We start from the raw sequence: 18,296 nt of genomic DNA, 5'->3' as shown, positions 1-18,296 counted from the left end.
GTAGAGCGGCCCAGATGGGGCTCCCCTCCGCACTGGCTGCCGGTAGTCCCGCGGACTTGGGCAAGAGACCCGCCTCGGTGTCCAGCACCGAGCATAACAGAGAGGTGAAGGAGAAGCACAGACCGGACAGTCTGACGCCGGAGATCTCCGAGAGCCACAAAAACAGGGCAGAACAGGACTGGATGAGCAAGGGCAAAACGGTGAGGGACCTGATGGCTCTGCACACTTTCGACAACAGGTTCAAGAAGGACCATGCGGCCATGCAACAAAGGGTTATGGGCTATGAGGCCGGCGCCACGGCTTCCAAGCCAGGTAAGCATCCAGCTGTGTTTAAATTCAGGAATATTTTGTGCAGTTTTTATTTCTGTGCTATCTTTATTGACCCATTCAGGTTCAGGCACGTGTCAGTAATGAACAGATGATAAATATAGTATCATGTCTGCAAAATTCAGCTTGCATAAATTCATAATTTATGTATTTGTTATTTTTGTTTTGTAGCCTGTGGTGCAGCAGGGAACAGCAAAATGCATGTCTCTACTGTTGATCCTTGTCTGAGCTGTGCAACTCAAATATTTCATTTAACCCTTTCCCACCTCCAGACAGAGGAAAACACCCCCGGAGCATGAAGAGAAAAGCATCGCCTGAACCAGAGGGAGAGGGGACAGCTGCTAAGCTCAATGGAGACGGACAGCAGTGGTTACCACCGCCTGCTGATGGACTGAAAATGCCTCCAGTTCCCCCGCCAAGCTTCGCCTCTCCCCCCTCCACAATATCCCCCCACTCCCGCACCACCCCACCTGAGGTGGCCCAGAACGGCCAGACCCCCATGGCAGCGCTCATCATGGCGGCAGACAATGCAGGTGGGAACAGCTCTCCCAAGGACGCCAACCAAGTCCACTCCACCACCCGGAGGAACAGCAGCAGTCCCCTGTCGCCGTCCTCCATGAATCAGAGGAGGCTGGCGCAGAGAGATGCATCTGGTGCAGGTACCCCTCACGTGCCAGGCATGGACCAAGTGCACCCCCAAAGCATTCCGGACTCCTCGGTACCCGGCAGCATACCTCTGTGCTGCACGCTGTGCCATGAGCGTTTGGAGGACACACACTTTGTTCAGTGCCCATCTGTGCCCTCTCACAAGTTCTGTTTCCCGTGCTCGAGAGATAGCATAAAGCAGCAAGGTGCCACGGGTGAAGTGTACTGTCCAAGCGGAGAGAAATGCCCTCTGGTTGGCTCGAATGTACCATGGGCTTTCATGCAAGGAGAAATCGCCACCATCCTTGCAGGAGATGTCAAAGTAAAAAAGGAGAGGGACCCTTGATTTTGTTTGAACACTTCTTTGGAGAGGGAAAGCAAAAAAATATGTTTATAAATATATAAATATCACATACATACCATTCAAACAAACTAATGGACTTGTACATATTGGACCCAAGGGAAGAGTATACTTCGTAAACATGGTTGTATAATTTTTGATTTTTGAATACATTGTGTTTCTATATTTTTGAAGATAAAGGTATGTACTCATTATAATGAACTACGTTCCTCTTTGTTGATGTTTAACAAAACTCTTGATGTACTTCTAGGTCTGGTGGCAGTTCCTGTTTAACGTAGAATGTGACTAATGCTACTCTACGAGCACTTGGCAAACCTGAAATGCTTTTAGCTGTACTTGTATGCACTTGTTTAAAAATTGCCAAATACAGTTTCTGATCTTGTATGAACTTATTGTCTGAGCTTGCTTCATTTGAGTGATTAAGTTAACACAGGACTGTGGACAGATGACGAGACAGGGCCCTCTGGTACACAGGCTTGATGTGATGGCTCAGACTTGATTTACACTGCACAACATAAGTAGGCTACTGTTTCAGGCTGCAGGACGGCAGCTTTTCTGCACACAAGCCTTTTTTGTGATTTATGGAAAAGCGTGGTTTGGAAAACAAAACAAACACTTTGCTCCAAATTTGCTGCAGTTTGTGCATTACTGTAACTGATTGCAGCATACAGCAATAAGTGCCAAGTCATGTTCAGTCAGCTGGAATCTGTTGAGTCAGTAATGTGAGAAAGTGCGTGATTGTCAACATGATACCATAGTGCGACCACAAATGAGGACTTTCCTGAAATTCACCACTCTAAATAACATTCTTAGCTTTTTCTATTGGCGCCACATATTTTCATTTGTATGCAAAATGTGTCTGACATTATAAAGATGTTTTTATTTTAGACAAACCTATAATTTTCAAATAATCATAAATTTGATTCACTAAGCAGTTATAAATAAAATCAGCTGCACAACAGCAACACCTCTTTACATTCAGCTGTAGCTTTTGTGTGCTACATCGTACCACACTAATATATACTGTCACTGATATAGCATTATTACACATGCTCAGAACAGATTGTGTGTGTGTGTGTGTGTGTGTGTGTGTGTGTGCTCTTTCAGAGTAAACCATGTTTCTGCCTTACATACCAACCTCTGCATCTCCACAGATGTAGATTTAATTGTTATAGATTTGTGGCAGCATAGCCATAAAAACACAATTCTGGCTCCGTAATGGAAAAAGCAGGCAGTCACAAAACAAGATGGTCTACAAGCAATGGGCGGCTTATGGGTTCGTTAAGTGACAAACTGCAGTTACTGTGTCTGCAAAAAAGAGGCTATCTTGAGACTGTTTTTGCTCCCTCAGACAAAGAGCTCTCTCTCCCCTGTAGCTGACACTGCACCAAGCGGACACTGACATGGAGGATAATTTTTAGTAGAGAGGGGGACTTGGTGTAGTGAACAGTTGCGTAAGTATTTGATTCCTACTAATCTGCTTCCTACTCGTGTTTTATCGAACTGTAAGTGCAGCCCTGAAAATTCTGCAAGAGCACGCATAAGCAGGTTGTTTTGGGGACTTAAAGGGCAGGAGACAGCTTTTACTTTGTTGCTTTATTATGCTTTAATTCACTTAGTGCCCATGAATCCATTCATCAGCTGGGGATTTCTTGACCTCACTTTATTGAAAGAAGTGTTTTAAATGGATTTTGGTAGGCACTTTTTAATCAGCTGTGTGGTGTCCCAATGAACTGAAGCATACATAGCCCCGCACTCTTTAGCCAGGCATGGATACCGAGAAATGGACAATACTAACTTTCAATGGCACATTTAGAGCAAATAACAGCGTTTCCACTGTGATCTGACACTCGTTAGCGTTTGACCGACAGAAACCTGCTTTTCATGAGTGCACATTTTGAAGGCAGCTGTTTGTTTACAGTCCTTTTCTGTTCTCTGTAGAGTTATCAGTTGGACTTTAAAACAAGAAACAGCCCGGTTTAATAAAAGATAACACTTTACAGTGGTCATCAACAACACACCCACTCTATACTCCATTTTACATATTATTTCCTGAGATTTTTGGCACTTTGACCTACTTGTTCCTTATGACAGTGCACTGAGAGCCAAGTTCAAATTGCCACATCTGAGGATATCAGAGATGAGAGCCAGGTCTTCGTAACCTAGCATGAAGTATGATGCAATTAGATACATAAGTACATCACTCTCTCACACTCTCTCACTCTCTCTCTCTCTCTCTCTCTCTCTCCTTGTAAAGATTTATCACAGCAAAGCCAAGTCCTGTTTGTTCAGTGCGGTCTAAAATAGCCTGTGCCATATCTAATACAGTGATAATGTGTCCCAGGAAGTGGCTCTGTCCTGTCACAGTGCTCTGGTGTTGCATAGTTACCAGTGAAATCGGTGCCCAGCAGATGCTGCAGTGCAGCCTGTCGATTCATATGCAGGAGGGAACATTATGGAGAGATTTCAGTCAACATTTAGCATGCGAAGACAAGGTCGCACACACTCTGTGGCAGAGAGTTCAGCTTTAATTTGTTTGATTATATATTTTTTGTTTGTATTACTCCTTAAGTGAGACAGCTCCTCTGTTTTCAGTATAATCATGCAGGAGCCATTTGTGGCTGGTGACTCACAGGCTTTCATTTTGTTTACTTATAGGAACTGTCAGGGATTCTTAATGTTGACACTGCTTATAAGACAAACATTGTTTGCCTTTGATGCACTCTTACCTTGGAACTGTTTTGTAGAAAAACTTGTAGGACATGTTGTCTGAGGCTGAGCCAGGTGAAGTTGAGGTGAAACTCATATTACCTTGGGCAAAGATTAAAATAGATCCAAGTATCTGATGTTCCAGTGGTGAACTATCTCTCCAGTCCGGAGATTATCAGGCTGCTGCAACACACACAGCCGAGTCAATAGTCATAAAATCCCTCACTGACTGTTTGATTGTTTTACTTGACACAGTCCTATTAATCAAGCTTTAGTGAAAAGGCAATAACAGATAGGTGAAGCAGAGAGTCTGTTGCCTCCCTTTCCCTCCTTTTAATACTTAACTGACTGGTATGCAGTGTTACACAAAGATGATGATGTGATAACAAAACCATAACTGAGCCGGTTTCTATTTGTTGTCTTTTAAGAGTATTAGGTGTGTTTTTTCTAGCACTCGCCTGCTCAGATAAGAGTGTGTTTGATGTTTCCGGTTCAGTTACATCGCCTTAATATTGAAAATATGAAGCAGTACTCCAAGTCTGTAAATGATAATCACTTTTTTTTTTTGTTAGCAAGAGCAGCTAACACTAATGCCGCCAACATCTACACTGCAACACACTGATCTTAGACATTTATTTTACATTGAAACAATGAATACAGTCCAGTGGGTGCATGGAGGAAGGCCTGTGTGGGAGACAGTCCAGCATTCGGTGTAGCCAGCTGTTTCACTAATGAATCTATGTTTAGCACAATAAATCAAAAGGCATGCATGTGCTGCTGTAATCCCCTGAAAGCGCACGGAGACGGGGACGTGCCAAAAGGAGAATCTGGTCCACATTTCTCTGACTCCCAGTATAACTGATCCACTCGGTTAATTTTAGACCTGTCAGGGAAAACAAGGTCACGGCAAATGTTGTATCAAGGACACGCTCAGATCTGGCTCTCTTTCTTTTCATCAATCAAAGTTTCCTTTGGAGTTGGGCTCGGGCTCCTGTGAGACTAGTAATGATGGTCTCTTTTCTCAGCACCGGGGAGAAGCTGGAGCTCCAACCAGCAATTAGGAGGAGCACGGCTGAATCTGAAGGATGTGTAAAACTTCCCTTCTGAATCTTTGCCGTAGTCTAGGGAGAAGGGTGTACATCTGACTGGTCTGGCTTGTTTACCATGAAGTCCTGCAAAGATGATTACCATGCTGAGTGCCAAATTTGTTTTTGTCTCAGACTGCTCTGAGACCCAGTTATTGCTAATTGACTGTCACCAAGTGCTTGCTCAAGGGTGATTTGTTGGGTTTTTCCTCTGTAATACTAATAATAGTAAGGTCTAGACCTTATTTTGTAAAGTATCCTGGGACAACTTTTGTTGTGATTTGGCGCTATACAAATAAAACTGATACTGAAGTTGAAATCAAAGGCCTGTAAACTGTTTTGTGCCTTCTGTGCTGGAGTTCAATGAGTTTGAATCTTTGTTGTATTGCAGTTTAGCTGTTTTCTATGTAGAGTGACACAATGCATATTTTCTCAATGTTTTTAAGATATTTTGGTGATAGTTCTTTCCTATTTCCACACATAATCTTACTTTGTGAACCCAAATTTCCAATTTTTCTTACAATCTAAGGTCTGTGGTGGCCTTATCTTTCCATCCTTCCTGTTCTCTCTGACTGGTGGCTACACTCAATCTCTGGATATTCTTGTATTCCTCCCTTTTGCTGTAGTGCTGCTGTGAATCAAGTCTGTGAAATGGAAATGAGGGCTCTCGCTCTCTCTCTCACTCTCTGCCTCTCTCTCTTTCCAGACATCAAAACGAGGCTATGCCTCCAATGTTTTTCTCAGATCTTGGAGTGCTGCCAAATCTTATAAGTGGAGCAGAGAGAGAGAGAGAGAGGTGGAGGAACAGAGTGAACAGAATGCAGAGGAAAGAAAAGGGGTGCAAGACAAAAACATGAAAGGAGAGAGGATGAAAAATGAACAAGGGAAAGAAGCTGCGTGAGAGATGAGGACAAAGCATGGGACTGATCCAAGAGCATTGGGCTTTTTCTCATATTATAGCCTAGCCCAGCACAATCCGTTCGTTTTGTGCTGAGCAACTCTCCTAGCTTCTGGCTCAAGATCAGCTGATAAGATACAGTAGTGTACTGTTACAATGCCAAATGAAAAATAGAAGGTAAGACAGGGGTGTGTTCTCAATCATCAGTACATAACAATATGGCTGTAGAATATACTGTAGCTCACAAGGGATATATTATATACCTTTGCACATAATGCTCACATGCACATACTGATTTGATTTGATTTGACTTGATTTATTTTTTCAAGCATGTAAAGACAGTTGATATGTCAACACACATAATTTTACACATATCCAACAAATGCTAATCCAATATCAATTTGCTTATACCTAGTACATGCTTGAATGGAGTAGGATCTATCTATCTATCTATCTATCTATCTATCTATCTATCTATCTATCTATCTATCTCTAATATAAACATACCCCTGCAGATTTGAAAAACTATACACCACTGTGGTAAATAAGTCATGACTCTCCTTTGTCACTGGCTGAACTCTCCCGGACAGATATACTTTGGGCCTCTGGGAGAGGCATGCCAGTCACAGTAGTAAGATACTTGTTGCCACCTCTGACATGCCCAGTTAAAGTTAAATTTAGCTGTCAATATGAGTGCTAAAAGTAAACATGAGCAGCTAGCACAGCTAGCATAGCTCAGCTAGAAGGACCCTTAGCCAAATGCTCTGCTGTGGACTTTTTGTGCTTTGGCAAGTCACAAATGAACTACAGTTCATCAACATGCAGTGTTTATTCTGAAAGACAGTGAGCCAGAGCTTTTCAAAAACAGTGATGCAATCCCAGTGATTTACTGCTGATGCTGGTGTATTGCTCAGAAATGTGCTGCCTTCCTCTGCTGGTGAATAAGTTTTGGATGAGCTGTCAGTTTTGTGGTGTGTGTACAAAGGCATGAAGGATAGCAGGTGACTGAATGTCCCTCTGCACCCTGAGGTGCTTGTTTAGTCAGCTGAGCGCCTGGGTTCAAATGGATGTGATGGCTCATGACAGCCATCTGTGCACAACCATTAATAAATAAATCATTTAAAATAATGGGCTGGCACAGACATTCTTGTTAAAATTAAAAGGAAACAAATAGCTACAGTGCAGTAAAATGTTTCAGCTGACCATGTGAATGCAAACTGTCTTTGCTTTGTGGGTCTGTGTTTGTAAAGGACCCGATGAGGGGATGGGCTGTTGGGCTGATGAATGGCTCTGCTTCTGGGTTGTGTCAGCAGATCTGTGCTCTGTGATGTATTATGGGAGGCTCATTTCCTCCTGTCCCTGTCAGTTCACTTGTTCCTTTGTAGGGCCTCGGCCACGGACTATTATCACCAGTTCAAGCTAGGACACAGCACTCACTGTCTGCATGCACCAAAATCAGCTGCGTCCACCACAACCACACAGTTAAACTTTGACCATCATGTTGCCAAAAAGCTAAATGCCACAAAAATGTTTGAGACACTTTTTATGTGCTGCATGAATCCAGGCTTCTTGAGAGATCCTTGGTGTGTTGTACATGGCCTTTAGAAGATGAGAGCAGCACTTTATTCTGTACAGTATATTTACATCATGTGTACATGCACATTAATACCCAGCTATACCCTACCCTGGCTGTAGTTTCTGTGTATGTTACATAACTGTAAGTGGGAGCTATTTCTCCTCTGAGTGCTAATGTTGTTGTCAATCAAGGCTTTATAGTGGCAGCCACTGCACAATCTCTGCAGAGGCAGAATAAAGCTTTTATCTCCTTTGTTGCTTTTCCTTGCCAGTCAAACTGTTCTATTCTCTGGCTTCTACCTCCGCCTCTTGTTCATCCCTGTCTCTTTGTGTCTCCGCTTGGTGGAAATTATTTTCTCGAGAAGTGTTTATGTTGTTTTCCAGCCATGGAACATTTGAATTGGAGTTAAGGAGCGAGAGGAGGTCAGGTCAGCAGAGAGAACAGACAGGGCCTGTGTTTGACAGGTGTGTGCTATTATTGGAGCCTGTGACTTCAAGTGTATTACACAACTGTGTTGCTCGGACATGTTTATTTAGACCACTAGCAGTGCCTTTGGAATATCTGATAACTCATATAGAGCATGTCACAACAGGTGTTAGGGGGATAATGGTTCAGTAAATAAGAGAAGGGTTTTTATAGCTGAAGGTTGACTGCAAATATGGAGCACTCAGAGAGAGCATTCCCAAATTTAATTCTTCGGCACTGGCACAAAAGCAACCCAGTTGGTTGGATCCAACAAAAGCACGCTTGAATTTAGCTATTATCAAATAAAGTATGCTAATGACAGGTTGTAGTTGATATACTGTGTAAATGTCTGCTGCTCTGTAATGATATAATCACAGAGCAGAAACAGCAGCCTCTCTCCTCCCTTGTCCTCCTCTTTGGCTGGAATGTACAAGGGGAAAAATATGATCCAATGTCATCTGGAGTGATGGAAGCTTCTCTTTTGAGCCAGAGGGATATGTTCAGGAGCGGGAGGGGGAGAGCGGATATTTCTGGTTGAGTGTGAGTTTGAGTAAGTCTGGGCACCAAGCCAAGCATGCTGGTGGAGGGGAAGGGAGGGGCACTTTGGTTTAGGAGAGAGAAGGGAGAGAGAGAGAGAGAAAGAGCGATGGAAACCCTTTGGGCGAGTGCACTGTCAGCTTCACTAGCACACAGCTGCTTCTGGAAAATTCTGCACCCTGCCCTACTAAACCACCAGGCACGACATGAATAACAAGAATGGCCTAGCCATCAACAGCGGATACTTTTTCTTTTGACGTGGGCCTAACAGACTGGTACAAATACCCTGGCCTTGCACATAGTGGAAAGATCAACAATGAAGGAGACACCAGGGCACAGTATGGAAATGAAATCCCGGGTTTAGGAGGCTTTGTCTGGACACAGTTGACACAGACCCCGAGGGCTTTGGAAAGGGCTGTGCAACAAAAGGCCAAACGATGTGTTTTGATGGCATTACTTGTTCACCAGCCAGTCACTAATTGGAGAGTAAGAACCCACAAAATAGCTTTCAGTCAGCAAGGAGCTATTGCAGATGTCCTTTCAAGGTTTTATATCTCATTTATTCCCTTGTACCAAGACAGTGGCAGGAAAACAACAGCAGCACTTGAAAAGGCAAATAGCTGGTATGTGTTGCTATGTTTCTAACATGGCCAGTCAACACTTGCCCTGGGTCTAAGTACAGCCTTACCACGAGTGTGAGTATTGCTTGCAGATGAGATAATGCTAGCCCTTATCCATCCGTGAGGTTGTTAGCCATGCACAGCTATCCATGGTGTTGACATTTCCCTGCCCAACCCATCTGAGCACATAGGGCCATGGAGGCTCCTCTCAGGCTGTCTGTATCCATGGCTGATAAAGAGGTGAGTCACCCGCCCATCTATCCTGCTCCCCTCTTCCTCTGCCTGGCAATACTCTTACCCTTAACCCTTGTCACCCTTGTTCACAAGGCCTTATGTGTACATCCAGCACATGGTGGACTGTATAAATAGCAGTGACTGCGTGCTCATCATTGCCACCTGACGTTTTCATGCTCCAGCAAGCCGCTGTTACATTTGGCACTTGGCACACATTCTTCTCCCGGGTTTGTCCATCTGTTGATGAAGAGCCCAGCCCCCTAGCCACTACTATGTCCCTGTAACATAACACGAGGCTTGCCTTTCCCTCTGCTCCTCTTAACATGCAAGCACTGCATGGCACAGGCTTCACCCGTCCCTCCTCCATGTTTTTCTCTGGCTCCTATTCGCTCTCCCTCCCACATCATGCTGTCTTTCTTTCCCTCTCTCTGCCTAACACCCACTGCCAACAAACACACACACTACATAGTCTACCCAAGTCATTAGGCTTCAGATTGGCATTCAGCTGGTCTCAGAAACCTACCAAGATGGATAACAAAAAAGTGAGATGAGAATTGTGTGAAGCTAGAGTGATAGTGCTGGCAAAAGACTGAAATTGAGATTGTGTGGAGGCAGGGTGCTTCCTGGCTGCCTGCCAGCTTCCAGCAGGAGCACTGCAGCATGTTAATATGTCCGTTGCCAGGGAAACAGGGAGAGCACACACAGCAACACAGCCCATAGAAAGCATTATCATTACACTTTTTTCTCTTTTGCATTGAAAGTATTCAATAAAACTCAATGAAAAACCTCAACAGGGGGGTATTATACAAATAAAGTTCATGTTTAACCCCTGGCTGAATGCAACCTCCCTCTGCACAAGTGTCTCAGCTAACCAGAAGGAGTCGCTATTAGTGCAACAACATGAACGTGATCCCTCAATGGCTTCCCACCCATGAACATAGCCAAATGCGCAAGCCCAAAGTCTCACTACCAGTGGAATTGAATTTGAATGTTTATTACTAAATTCAGGCCTTAATTACACACTCACAGGAGTTGCAGCACACTCTGTCTTCAGCCATCTAGGAGCTAGCTTTTATCATATTCAAACAAACAAAACCTCTGGCTTGTCAGAGCAAATGTCAGCAGCTGGCACAATAGTATACTTGGTGGTTATGAAGATTTAATGTACATAAAGTGCTGTGAAGAGAAAATTCATTAAAGTATTTAAGAAAGTAAATTCATGTAACTGAGTTGTTTTTTTATTTTTATTTTATTTTTAATGATTAAAATATATCCTCCATGGGTTTTGCAGGGTGTGAATTTGGTTGTCCGTACTGCATCAAGTTGGTGATTGCACCCTGCAGCAAACAGCTTGGCCATGACTTATTCCTGGCAGGTCTATGCTCCTCCAACAGGCATTGTGAAACAGTGACCTCACATAAATCAGGCAGCGCTGTGGCTCTGTTGCAAAGTCACAACTTGCAACATAAGTCATGTGTTGTAGTCTGTTGAGCCACAAAGTGCCACAGCAAACTGATCGGTCTGTCTCAAGCCGTTACTCTGATGAAAGCTACTTTCTACATGTCTTTGTGGACACTATGATTCTTTCTCTCTATTTAATAGTCATAATGTAAAAATATATATTTCAGTGTTTCCTCTGTGCTGCGATACAATCTGTCACCGTGGAACAGCCTGTATTGTGCTCTGTTTAAAGCAAACACTTTGCAACACAAGCTGTCTAAAGTGACCTCAACAAGAAATTGCTGTCCCTTTATTTCTCTGCTTGGTGTCAGCCCTGTTTGTAGTGTGGCTTTTTATAAATGAATGAAAACAACAACAGCTAACCATGTATCTTGTAGGCATACAGTATGTTGTAAAAATTTAAATGTATGACAGCAAACTGTAACCATTATTATAGTGTCTCTTTCATTTGGGTGAGTATCTCAGTGTAGCTGAAGGACAGCTAAAGGACAACCCTGTCAGCCACACCTAGCCTGGCACTCTTATCCAGGTCTGGTTCTGTCTGTGCTTGTATCACTGAAGGGAAAAGAGGGTGTGCCAGCTACAGCGCCTTAGTGCTTTTCAGAACTCGATCCGTGCCTGTGAGTGGTCTAACAGCTGCTGCTGCAGTGTCTGAGCTTGCTCGGGGATGCAGATGAAAGTGCTGATGTGTCCCTGTTATTTTAGGTTATGTTGTGCCCTGGATGCCAAAGAATTTTTCAGGGGGCCTGGGCAGGATATTTGAAGGGTGAGCCAGTGCCCTGAGGGGATCATAGCTGAGCATTTCTCCCAGAATGCAATGCAACACTCACTGCCACATGGCGCTGCAGGGATTGTGAGGGGGCGTGGAATTGCTGACATTACCGGGCTGAGCGATGGGCACAGATATGAGCACAAATATTGGATGTGCTCTCTGTCTCTGATGACTGGTGGTATTTCTGGCTGTCCTTTGTACTTGACGAGAGGGGCTGCTGATGGGCTGTCGTGCTGGGAGTATAAGTTTTACCCAGTAACTACACTTTATCTTGAGTTTCAAAGCTCATTGTTGACAGAGAAAATAAAGTAACTCACCTCCATTTAGCACAGGATCTTCATCAGCAGGTGGTTTGAATGCTGAAACTGAGCTTAACTCAACACGGAGGAGAAGCTCTTAAAGTGCTTAAAATTTGAAGATCTACATTTTCCTTCAGATCAAAAGCTGCAGACAAGTGTTAAACTAATACTAAATGAATCTTGAGGTGTGATTGTTTTGTCAACTACACTTGAAATCTTCCAATCTTGAATTGTTTAGGTCACTATTATAGGTACCAAACCATCCATCCATCTATCCATCCATTTTCTAAACCGCTTATTCCCAAACGGGGTCACGGGGTAGGTACCAAACCATACCACAAAAAAGACAATATCAGTGTTCACTCTAACTTACTCTGCATCTGTTTGAAGCAACTCCTACTTGCCTGAAATGTTAATGTCAAACATTAGCCCACCACTAATTATCTCACCTGGCTGTAAATGTTATTATTGCTCTTTGCACAGACCGGATGACCCCATTTTCATTCACCTCACGTTGGTGTGTAAAAGAAAGATGCCATTTATTTAAATACATGTGCTCCACAGCTCACACCTTGAAAATGACTTATTTAGTTGCCACTTATTGAAAATTGTCCAGGATTCCCAGCCTCTTCCTGTTCTGTTCCTCATCAGAGCAGCATGTACAGTATGACACAATACTAATTAAGAGGAATTCATGCAAATAGCCCCATAAATCATTTTCACTCATATTTTCATGCTTGGCCTAATACTGCAATTTTAATCTTGTTCCCCTCATAACAGTGTATTCCTCAGTCAAAGGCAGAATACTTATAAAGGCAACAGCGTCACTGTCATGTTATCCTCAAGGGAGTTTCACAATAACCTTAGAAGGACGGATAAGTGTGCTGACTCACTGATAATGTTTGTCCTCTCACCCCCACGCCCCAACATCTGGAACATTAAAAAGGAAGTTATTCTGGATTGAACATGAAAGTCATGATGCAAATTTCTGCTTTTTTGCACCAATAACACGAGCCTTGTGAAGATATTTTACAGCAGCTTTGAGAGTGAAAATCATTTTTCTCTTTTTTAATAGACCATCCTTCATTCATTCATGCAAGTGGTGCTGTTTGCTTCTCTGTGTGGAGTGTGTGTGTGTGTGTGTGCATGTGTGCTTTAAATGCATTATGCGTTGTCATTTCAGCTCTGATAGATACAGCCAAATTTTCTCCATCAGTCAGATGACAAAGCTTTCGGTGCCAGCTCTCTGGTTACAATATTGCTTATTATTTTATGGGTCAACATTGGTCTGATTCTTTGGAGACACACATGGTTGTATGTAGACAAAGGCTTGAATCAGATAGCTTTGTTATTTTAGCCTCTCATGTGATCAGCACTCAGCACCAAGAGGCTACTCTCACCCACCGCCCCCTCCAAGACACAGAGGGAGTCTGTTACCAGAGAAACAAAGGTCGGTGTACGGTGTCGTCACATTTTCAACTCACAGGACGAATGGTGAAAGAAAAAAAAGGGCCTCAAAGAAACATTCTTTGTCTTCATGAAAACAAGACGTGATTGTTGTTGCTCTCTGGGCTGTGATGTCATTGTCATGGTTCATCCTCTCCGTGACCTCTGGGCTGATGATTCTCAAATAGCTTCAAAAGGAGGTGCACACCAATTAGAGCATTGATTTTGCTGCATTGTCACACTCACCCATCCCTCCCCACTCCACCGCTCACGCACACACAAGCATGTATGTATTCATCTAATAACACAAAAAAACCAGTGACTTCTCTGGTTTTTGAATCTGGTCTTGTTTCCCAGTGGAAGCTTTGCTACATAAACTCTCTCCTTGCTGGAGCGGCACTAAACTCTATGATGTGTACTATACTGTCTGAGTACCGTCATTATCTGAGGCAGAAGAGAAGCTAAGAGACATAAAACTAATTAAATTGGAGGAAAGCACTTTGGCAGTTAATTCTTAAAACCTAAGTATGCCTGAAGTCTGCTGCAGCACTTTCACACAGGAAACTGAGGACTCCTAATGTAGCTGACCTTTAATGACGTAATCTTTATGATAGATGTGTCAGGCTTTGGCCCTGGGCTGCACTCGATGCTCTACTCCCTAAAGGCCTAGCAGGCTAAACGGGCCAAAGCAGACCCCATAAATACACAACCAAGGGGCTCTGGATCACCTCAAATCCTGCAATTAATCTCGGCCTTGTAAGAAGTTGACAGGCCTTTATCCAATGGACAAACAAAACAGGCACTTTGCAGTCTGATGGCAGGGGTCAGATGTTAAATTAGCTGTAGCTCTGCAGTTATCATCCTAATAAGTGAGGTTGCATGGTGCCTTTACCTGATATTAAAAATGTAAATGCAGTGTGATCAAAATGCAATTACTCAGCTAAGTTTGCTGTAACGAAAAAAGAGGGGCATTATTGTCAAAATTCTGTATTTTCACCCCCTTTTCAGTGCTTGTTGTTCAGTGCAGTGGTTAGTGCTGTCACCTCACAGCAAAAAGGTTCTGAGTTCGAGCCCTGCCTTTCAGTGTGGAGATTGCATGTTCTCTCTGTGCCTACAGCATGTGGGTTCTCTCCAGGTACTCCAGCTTCCCCCCACAGTCCAAAGACATGCAGCTTAGGTTGACTGGTGACTCTAAATTGCCGTAGGAGTAGGAGTGAGTGTGGATGTGTGGTTGTCTATCTCTAAGTGTCAGCCCTGTGATAGACTGGGGACCTGTCCAGGGTGTACCCCGCCTCTCACCCAGTGTCAGCTGGGATTGGCTCCAGCCCCCCAATGACTTTATTCAGGACAAACAGTATATACTGTATAATGAATAGATGGAATATGTAGTTTTTTGCTAACCTTATTACTAAATTTTACCAAAAAAGACCTGAGTGATGCATGTAACACCACATTCACTGTGTACATCTTTTCTCAGAGAAACAGACATTTTGCTTGAATTTTGTTGAAAGATGAAAAAGAATCAATGCACTTTCTGTAGTCTACATTAAATATGAAACTACAGTGAAGAGACAGTTAGTTTATCTTAGCACAGAGACAAAAAAATGAAGAAACAGCCAGAATCATATGACATGGAAAAGTCACATCTGTGCCATTTTAAGTAACCCTTGCAGCTTTATGTAAATCAGATTTTTAAATTAGCTCCCAGAAGAAGCCACCGTTTGACTGGAGGATGGTTTGAGTACTTTGAATACTATATACACAATGCAATGCAAGGAAGGTTAAGAATTATGTAACTGTGCATTATTTCAAATTCATACTATGTTTTAAACACATTTAAATGTGATTTACTGAAACATCTGCCACTTCTAGTGCGTAATCATCTGAGCACATTGTGATTCAAGAGACTGCATAACCTATATTTCATGAGGCTTCTTTGGTGTTGCCTCACTGTTTTGTGTGTTTAATGAAGCAACCTGTGAGGAATGCGGCTGTGAGTCAGCAAAGAAAAACTGCAACAAAAGTCAGTGTAAGACGGAGATCAGATTACACAAGGTGATGTTTGAAGAGGAAGCATTATCATCATCAGTCCAATGCAGTCAGTATGTTCTCAAAAATTCCCAGTGGATAACTCAAGTCAGTTTCCATTGTGACTGAAATATGTCATGGGGCCTGTTAGCTTTTATTATGTAGTTTTGTTGTTCTGTCATGAAGGTAGCTGTGTTGATTTGCAAGATTTGACCATATGCGACCATAAAATGGTAACAGGTAAGAAATAATAACTGTAATAGGCATTAAGAGAGCATGATAATATCCCCGAAGCAGCCTGAGGTCCTTTATTATCAACACACAAATGGGTTAGTCCCTTGTAATGCTAATATAGAGCTATGCAACATTAGTTTGATCAGCCTGGGATGAGGTAGATCAAACTGCAGAACATAAAAGAGCAGCAGTGGTAATCAGGTGATGCTGGAGGTGTGTTATTAGTGAACGGTCAGTACCAAGAGCTACACATGAAGCTGACAGGTTCGTCTGATTTCTGTGTCACTGTTTCTTTCACCCACAAAGGACAGTTTGATCCTTTCAACTGTCATGTTATCAAATCAATCCCAAATCAAGGACCGCTTACTAACCACCTTTTTCAGCAGCTTCCAGCAGTCGATGGAACACTCAGTAAACGTTGTGATTTCAAATACTGAGGTTACAAGTCAACAGAACCACCTCCTTGACAACTGACCAAACTCCACCCACTGCTGAGAACCATGGCACTTCGTTGAAAGCTCCTCCAAAAAGTTAGTAAGTGGACTTGAGTTTTGTGAAACTATATTTTGTGCGTAGAGATGATAGTTTGCTTCAGTTGTGAGTGAAATAATTCATTATTGTCACTTTCTGTTCAAATTTCAAACACTGCCCATATGTTTATATTTATTTTTGTTAGATTTATTGTTGGAGACTTTGCATTGTCCCTGTACACCTATGAATTTGCTACACTTGTGGGCCTACTGTGCTTGCTCTGGTATTAAAATGTGTGGATTATAATGTAATGTTGGCCACTCATGCTGTCTGTACTGTTGATACTGTATTGTTGAAAAGGTGTAAATGAATACAATTTGAAAACTTTGTGTTATGTGTGTACAAGACAGGCTACAGGACAAACTCCACTGTACATACTGGACACGGTGAACAGAACCTGTCCTTTGAGACTGTTTTAATCAGTGGCGCCACATTGAGTACACAGAAAGCTCACCGTCAGCTTGCTGCCCTGAAGAAGACAAAATAGTGTTATTTCAGTGTACAGAGAAATAGCAGTAAATTGGGAAGCAGAAAGGTACAAAGATGTGTGGAGGAAGGCGGAGGGGGGATACAGGCTGTACCTGAGGCATGGAGGGGTACATCATTATTCAGAGCAGCGCTTTGATGTTGAGGCTGGGTGGATCTCAGGCAGCAGGCAAGAAGCAGGTCTAATTAAAACAGTAACAATGCAGGCTGAGTTGCCCTGCAGAAACAGGGGCTTTGAAGAGTCACTGAATGCCCCATTTAGAGCTGCTGCCCACAGATAACAGCAAATATTACACTGGCTTCTGTCGCAAAGTGTGTTTTTTGCCACAATTCATAGAGCATTTCTCCCTGCGTGTATGTGTGTGTGATGAGTTCCCTTGTATCCTAGTTTCTGGGTTCTTCAGTGGCGTTGTGGGCCTGACAGGAGTGACAGATTGAGATGGGCTGCTGGTACTCAGAGGCCAGGCGAAGACAGCAAAGCCTGGGGGATCTTGGTTTGACAGGTAGACAGAGGAGAGAAACAACTTCATTATAACTGCTGCACAGAGGAGATTTGAATATCAAATTAATGTTCCCAGTCAACACAAGAAAAATATTTGTGCTTTCATATTTTTATTTTAATATATTTCCCCTATAAAAAACACAAAAAAATCTCTCAATACTCTGATAGTACTGTTCCCTGGCTTGTATAATGTAGATTTTCCCCTTGTCCGCCAAGCATGTTTATGTCTCTCCTCATATCTACTGAGGCATATTCCTGTGAAAGGCACAAGTGGGCTGTAGAGAGAGCTGAGTGATGCTCTGAGACAGTAGCAGTTCAAAGAGACTGTCTGCATAGAGAGAAGGGTCTAATTTTAACTTGGAGACAGACCCACTCATGAAACAGCTCTCTGCCTGGCTACAGCTCAATTATTCATCAACACAAGAAGTCTCTCAACTAAAAAGCCTGACATGTTATTCATTCCCCCTTCTTCTCCCATGCTGTTTTCCTTCAGACACAAACCCAGTCACCCACACACAGACCAAAGCCTGAACCATACAACACCCTCCAGAAATGCAGGCATGCTTTGGTGAAGACATGTCAAAAACATATAATTAGGTGTATACTACTGTGTAAAAGCAGAAATTCAGAAAACCAAGCTTTTATTTTGAAAGTCATAATAAAATAATCTTTTGGTCACTGGAGCCTCACCTGCAGCCACATTTACTGAATCAGGTTGGTTTGTTATTTATTGTGGTTCATAGTGAATTCTTCTTTGAACTAAATAATATAAAGGCATTTATAGTGGCTGCGACCTTAGGTCACCCAGCCTAGACGCTAGACTCTCATTTCTAACTGTAAAACTCAAGAAGATGTATCATCTTCTCAAGTGATGAGAATCTGAAAAGCAAAGTCAGAGTTGAGGACTCGTCTTTGCCTGATGACTCATTTTCTGTTCTGCACAAGTAGCAGCTGGCATCATCTTCGACAGATGACCTTGTGACTCCAAGATGACTCCGGCATACAGCTAAATGGAGAAATTACAGAATGAAGCACAACTTGTTTAGTTTTCAACCACCCGGTTGTCTTTTGCCAGAGTCC

General features: G+C 42.9%; 1 protein-coding gene across 1 annotated transcript in view; it reads left to right on the top strand.

Moving 5' to 3' along the window:
- irf2bp2a (interferon regulatory factor 2 binding protein 2a) overlaps window positions 1-1,725 on the top strand; it is a 2,400-nt gene extending 675 nt beyond the window's left edge. Inside the window, 3 exon segments of the mRNA XM_020604218.1 lie at window positions 1-46; window positions 49-312; window positions 600-1,725. The exon segment at window positions 1-46 is cut by the window's left edge and continues 675 nt beyond it. Coding sequence (XP_020459874.1) covers window positions 1-46; window positions 49-312; window positions 600-1,318 — 1,029 coding nt within the window. The 3' untranslated portion in view covers window positions 1,319-1,725.
- The last annotated feature ends 16,571 nt before the right edge of the window (window positions 1,726-18,296 follow it).

This window comes from Monopterus albus, unplaced genomic scaffold (assembly GCF_001952655.1).
Source record: "Monopterus albus unplaced genomic scaffold, M_albus_1.0 scaffold3.1, whole genome shotgun sequence".
In the NCBI taxonomy this organism is placed as follows: domain Eukaryota; kingdom Metazoa; phylum Chordata; class Actinopteri; order Synbranchiformes; family Synbranchidae; genus Monopterus; species Monopterus albus.
The sequence above is the reverse complement of the archived record's forward strand: the minus strand, read 5'-3'. Positions and strand labels throughout refer to the sequence as shown.